A 5564-nucleotide genomic window follows, 5' to 3' on the forward strand; every position below is an offset into this window, starting at 1 on the left:
CTGCGCGCATTTCTTAGAGACTCAACTGTTCTTTGAAACTGTGACAGTAGAGAAACAGATGTTATCATTCATGGAGATGTTATCTTAATAGCTCTGTTACCTAGGGATCATTTTAAACATTAACAAGGGCTCTGTTATATGTCATTTCTTTACGAATACGTTGCTACAACTCTTGAAACCGCCAATCTGCTTTGAAATTTTGGATGTTATGAGATAGAGGTGCTCTATGTTTACAGATGTAGAGTTTTAGATGTACCATATTTACCCAAATTCAAGACAAATTTGAATTTAAGATGACCTTCCAGTAACTACAATATTTATTTGAATATAAGATGACCTCACCAATAATTTAATTCCATATATGGAAAATCTTTAAATTTGTTATAGTTTTCCAAGTATAGAATCTAATTATTGGAGGTTTGCCTTGAATTTGTTCCCCTCCTGCTACTACAGAAGGGAAAATAAATGGGGGAGGGTAGAAAATCAACTGGCCCCCTTGCCCTCTGCCCCTTCAACTTCTTCCCCCTGCAGTCCCTTCCTCTGCTCCTTACTGTCAGACCCCACTCTCCCTGAGCACATGGAAGTGAAGAGCAAATGTGAAAACACTGACTTTGAAATAAACATACATGTAGTAACTTACATATAGAAATATTATTACACATACGCATAGACTTAGGTCATCCAAGATAGATGCAGTTTATCTTTTTTGAAACTGCTGCAAGTTTTAGAACAGGTGCTCCATAAACACACTTTTAAGCAGCACTTTTGTACCTACTTATATATAGCAAAAACTTGTTGGTTTTGTTTTTTTTTAACATCATGTCTCAGACCAAATTAGCCAAAATCAATTCCGAATTATATTAAATGAGCAGAGCTCAATCATTCAAGTCTGTGTGGCAGTACCACTGGCAAGTATCCTACCTCCCAGACTCTTCAGCCTGGGATTTTAGATACTATCAAATCCATGGCAAGCATCATAGGCCGTTTGTACATGCCACAGGGGGTTTACTTTGGTTTAATTCTCCCTAAATTGAAGCAATGGGTTTTTACTAACACTGCTACAAATTTAACTGGCGTAAACCTGTGTCATGTACACAAGGGTTGGGCCCAATCCTTACCTGCCTCTGCAGCAGTGATGGGGAGGGGGGAGAGCGAGCTGCTGGCAGGCTAAGTGGTCCCTGAGCTGTGGGGAGGGGGGGGTGCTTCCCTCTGCTGCAGTGGCAGCACCCCCCAGATGGCACCCACCCGCAGGCACCCAGCCCAGGCGGTCCCAGGGAGCACTGCAACTGTGGAGGGAAGCACCAGGCCCCCGCACAGCTCAGGCAGGCTCCGGGTGGGGTGGAAAAGCAGTGAGCCTGATTTTCACCCCCCCCACTTTAGTAGAGCCTGCCTGCACAGCACATGCACTGCATGGGGCCCGGTGCTTCCCTCCACTGCTGTAAGGTAGCAAACTAAAACACCTCTGACATGTTTTACTTTGATACATCCCAAAGTCATTTAACATGCAATACACCACTGACAGTGTAAACAGCAGTGCTATTAAAGCAGTGCAAAAGGGCATTTAAGCTGCTTTAAAGGCCAATTTTGAGGCATGTACAAGCCCCCATATATGCAAGCCCTGGAGGCCTTGGGGTTCAGATACCTCTTAGTCTTGCTTGTCCCTAGCCAAAAGACCATAGGAGCAAGCTAGCGAAAACAAGCCATATATGGGCAATCCCCCATTGCCATGAATTGTGTAGCCAAGATCCTCCTATTGGGAGGCTATAGTAAACTGTCTCAGGGGTGCCCGCCCACAGTGCAGTTGACAGGCCTCCACCCTCAACTGCACCAAGTCATTCACCACTGGGAAGAATGGTATTTCCCTTGCCAGGTACATAAAACCACTGGGCTGAAACCATCATCATGGTATCTCCCCTACAAATTATGCATGATACTTGCCCAAAGCAAAAAGGCTAGTGATTTACCATATAGTTCATTGGGCTGGGTCCTAATAGTGTCAACAATGTTTAAAGTCATGGTGACCCCACAGTTCAGCACTATTTGGTATGTGTGTGTAATCAAGATAGCCCCCACAAAGGATCTACGTACTAATTAACCTCTCAGTAATTCTGCAATGCATGGTGGTCTAAGAGATACAGTGATTAGGACACTGCTATCTTCCTACACAGGAGGCTTGAAATGGATGTAATATAGTTTGCAGCAATTGAAAATAGGTGATGTTGTGGTCACTCCTCAGACCATGATTATTAGGGGTATGCAAAGCAGGCCCTATTCAATTCAGCCTGAATCGAGGACAGTGGTTTGATTCGCTGATTTAGATCACTGTCCCTGATTCAATTAGGCCTAATCTGAAGATTAAATACTGATTTGGAGAATCAACAATTCGGAAATAGACACAGCTTTAAATGTTTTTTCTACATACCTCGAGGTACCAGCGTGGCTCATGAACACTGCAATGCTGGGATGGATGAAGCATCCTACAGGAGTGTGGGGGGACACCCCTCCACTATATGTTTGGCAGTGAACCAGGGAGTGGCCGAGAAGTACTTCTAATCCACTTCCGGGTCTGCCGGGGAGCACTCTGTGCCCCCCCCCAGTGTCCCCCTGGCCCAGCAATCAGCGGCAGGGGAACCCCAGGTGCCTCCCAGATCCAAGAGGCACCAGTCACCAAGCCAGGGGGATGCCGGGGCAGGGCCGGGGGGCAGTGCACTCTCCAGCGGACTCAGAAGTGGATCAGAAGCACTTTCTGGGTCTGCTGCCGGGCACACTGGGGAGCCCCCCCATGCTCCTGAGGGATCCACCCCAGCAACATAGCATTCATGAGCCACCTGCTACCTAGAAGTATATAGAAAAAAAACATTTAAAAGCTGTGTCCATGTCCAAATCACCGAATCTTTCTGAATCTCTCCAAATTGATTTGGAGAGGTTCTGATTTGATTCAGAGAGATTAAAGGGTCCTGCAATTTTATTTGGATTCAGATCTGGCTGCCGAATTGGTCCAAATCTCCGCCAAACCAAATCAGGGACTGAAGCTTCGCACAGTCCTAATGATTATGGTTCCATCTACCTAAAATTTTGACAGAGCTGAAGTTATGGCATGGACAATTTATTCTTTTTCCCTTTTATCCTAAGCAATTTTCCCACCCCTTAACAATGACTGTCAAAAATCTTCATATATTTTCAATGTGGTCTTTCATTTTCCTGTTAAAGGCTCTGCTTCACTGTCACAGAAGTCTCAGTTAACTGTTGCAATCAAATTAATTCACAATATTGGTGATGGCTAGTACAATAGAAATGTTCTGTAGCTTCATAAAAGTCTGTCTAATTTTACCTTGGGTTATGATTCTTTGTGCTTGCAATAAGTAGCACCTACACGGTGTCCTCATAAAACTATAGCAATAATGAAGTTCTAATTTGTTTTGATCCAAGGTTTGGTTTACACTCATCCCTAATTTGAACCGTGACTGCTGTCACAGAACTTAGTAGAGTCCATATTGTTGAAAAGTGACTGTTAATTTTGAGAACATGAGTATCATAAGCAGATGATATGCTGCCTAGTCTTAGTGGGACTCCCTTGACAAAAATGGTGGTAACAACATGGGAAGTAAGACTCATCTGTAAAACCACCAGCTGTTGACTAGATAGGATGTCACAGAAATCCAAGATGATTTTGAATCAAGGTATATCAGACATTTAAACAGTAGGGGCATAACATTATCCAACACTAGAGCTGTACCAAGCAAGTCTGGATTTGAAAAAAAATATTCCAGAGTATTAGAACAGCTCCATCTGGGAAAACACAATTTTTGGGGGGAATAGATGTCTTTACCAACTGTAACGTCCCACTGGAAAATGAAATACACATTTGTTTCAGCACCTTCAGTTGCTGCATAGATGCCAGATGCAGACTGTAAGATAAAGTTACTTGAGGAATAGTCTGCAGGGTTATGTTTGTCAGGACTATACATCACTGTATAGTCACAAATTTGTAGTTCCAGTATCTTCCAACACTCAAACTGGACTGGGAAAATGAAAGGAAACATTGTTAACCCTGGATAAGCAAGCCCTAGCAATGGTAACAGTAACACAGCAGCCATATAAGGAGAAACAGAAGCACAAACTGCCAAAATACAGCAAAACTTCTGTTTCAGTTTGTGAATAATGTTGTTTGTCTAGTCACAGAGGTTTGCTGGTATATGCCCGGAAATCAAGCTGAGTCATGACAGGGACAAGATCAGTTGGACTATAATAGACGTTTAATCTGTTGTAATTTTATATGCGTGGTTCAGATTCAGGGCCAACACAACCAGAGAGAGAGAAAAGACCACCTGTTACTGTAACATATAGAGTAATAATTCTTCCCCAGTTTGTCTAGGGCAGCAAAAGCCTGAGAGGCCATTGTTGTTCAGAATATTGATATTATCACTTTTCACTGTATTGGAATATTTTATTTACTCATGAAATACATTTTTAAAAATCTATGCATGAATATTAGTTGAATTAAGGATAAGAAGCAAATATAATCTCCATTCCAACAAAAGAAGGTAGTTCATTAAGAAAAACTTAAAGTTTTAATAAGCTGCATCTTCAAAAGACTAAATTATACTAAATGTACTATTTTAAATCACTGTGGGAGATTCGAGAGAATCATTAAAAAGCTTTCTACATTCTAACTACTGAACACACATTTATGTGGGGAAAATGGTTACTCTCATGATACTTTGTTGTAATAGAATAAGCTCAGGTTTATTTAGGTTTATGGAAAATGGGTTGCAGTCTCCTCGGTTCAGAATATATCAGATTACATTATTCTCATTTTAAAAGGACTGAAAACATATTTTGATGATAAGTGGATGCTATTATGTTTTGTAAGCATTTCTTCATTTCTGCTTCCTAAAGCAAAGGTAAGTTATTAAGTTTTTTTTTTTCTGGCTCATGATGATTTGTACTCATTTGAGGGACAAATAAATTGTTGACTGAATGAACTATGATAGATTATACTAATTACTAACTTATAAACTACTAAAGGAAACTGAATTTAAGGTCATTTTACCAAACTAAAAATTGGCCACCTAAAAATGAAGGTTCACAGAAGGAAATTTCACAGAATATAAACTATCATATTATTTTCACTGGACTCTTGAAGATGATGTTCATGATTAACTACTGATTGAGTATTGTTACAGTTAGGAAAAAACATGCTAATGAGAGACCTATATAATGCATTAGGAACATTTTTTGTGATGCATCCTGATCTCTGATTGAGACCTCTAGGGACTGCCACACTATCAATAATAACCTGATGAATTTACTGTTTATTTTCTTTTTACTTACCTTAATCCAATTTTCAAGTTTTTTAAAGTATTTTTCTATCCCTCCATTCCTGGAAATCAGACTAGCATCTCTAACTCAACTGTTCTGCTTGCTTCTGACATACTCCTTAGTAATGTATCCCAAATATTCTCTCTTTTATCAAATAGTTTTGTCTAAGGGTATGTTTATACCCTGTGCCCAGCACTCCCAAGGAGACCATTCTTGAGCATGTTCCACCCACCCATTCCTGC

General features: G+C 40.9%; 1 protein-coding gene across 1 annotated transcript in view; it reads right to left on the bottom strand.

Annotated features, from left to right (window-relative positions):
• CTNNA3 (catenin alpha 3) overlaps positions 1–5564 on the bottom strand; it is a 1539787-nt gene that overhangs the window by 1428480 nt on the left and 105743 nt on the right. Inside the window, 2 exon segments of the mRNA XM_025205567.1 lie at positions 1–2; positions 4–38. The exon segment at positions 1–2 is cut by the window's left edge and continues 80 nt beyond it. Of these exon segments, the coding sequence (XP_025061352.1) occupies positions 1–2; positions 4–38 (37 nt within the window).

The sequence above is a fragment of the Alligator sinensis genome, unplaced genomic scaffold, assembly GCF_000455745.1.
Source record: "Alligator sinensis unplaced genomic scaffold, ASM45574v1 scaffold325_1, whole genome shotgun sequence".
Taxonomy (NCBI): domain Eukaryota; kingdom Metazoa; phylum Chordata; order Crocodylia; family Alligatoridae; genus Alligator; species Alligator sinensis.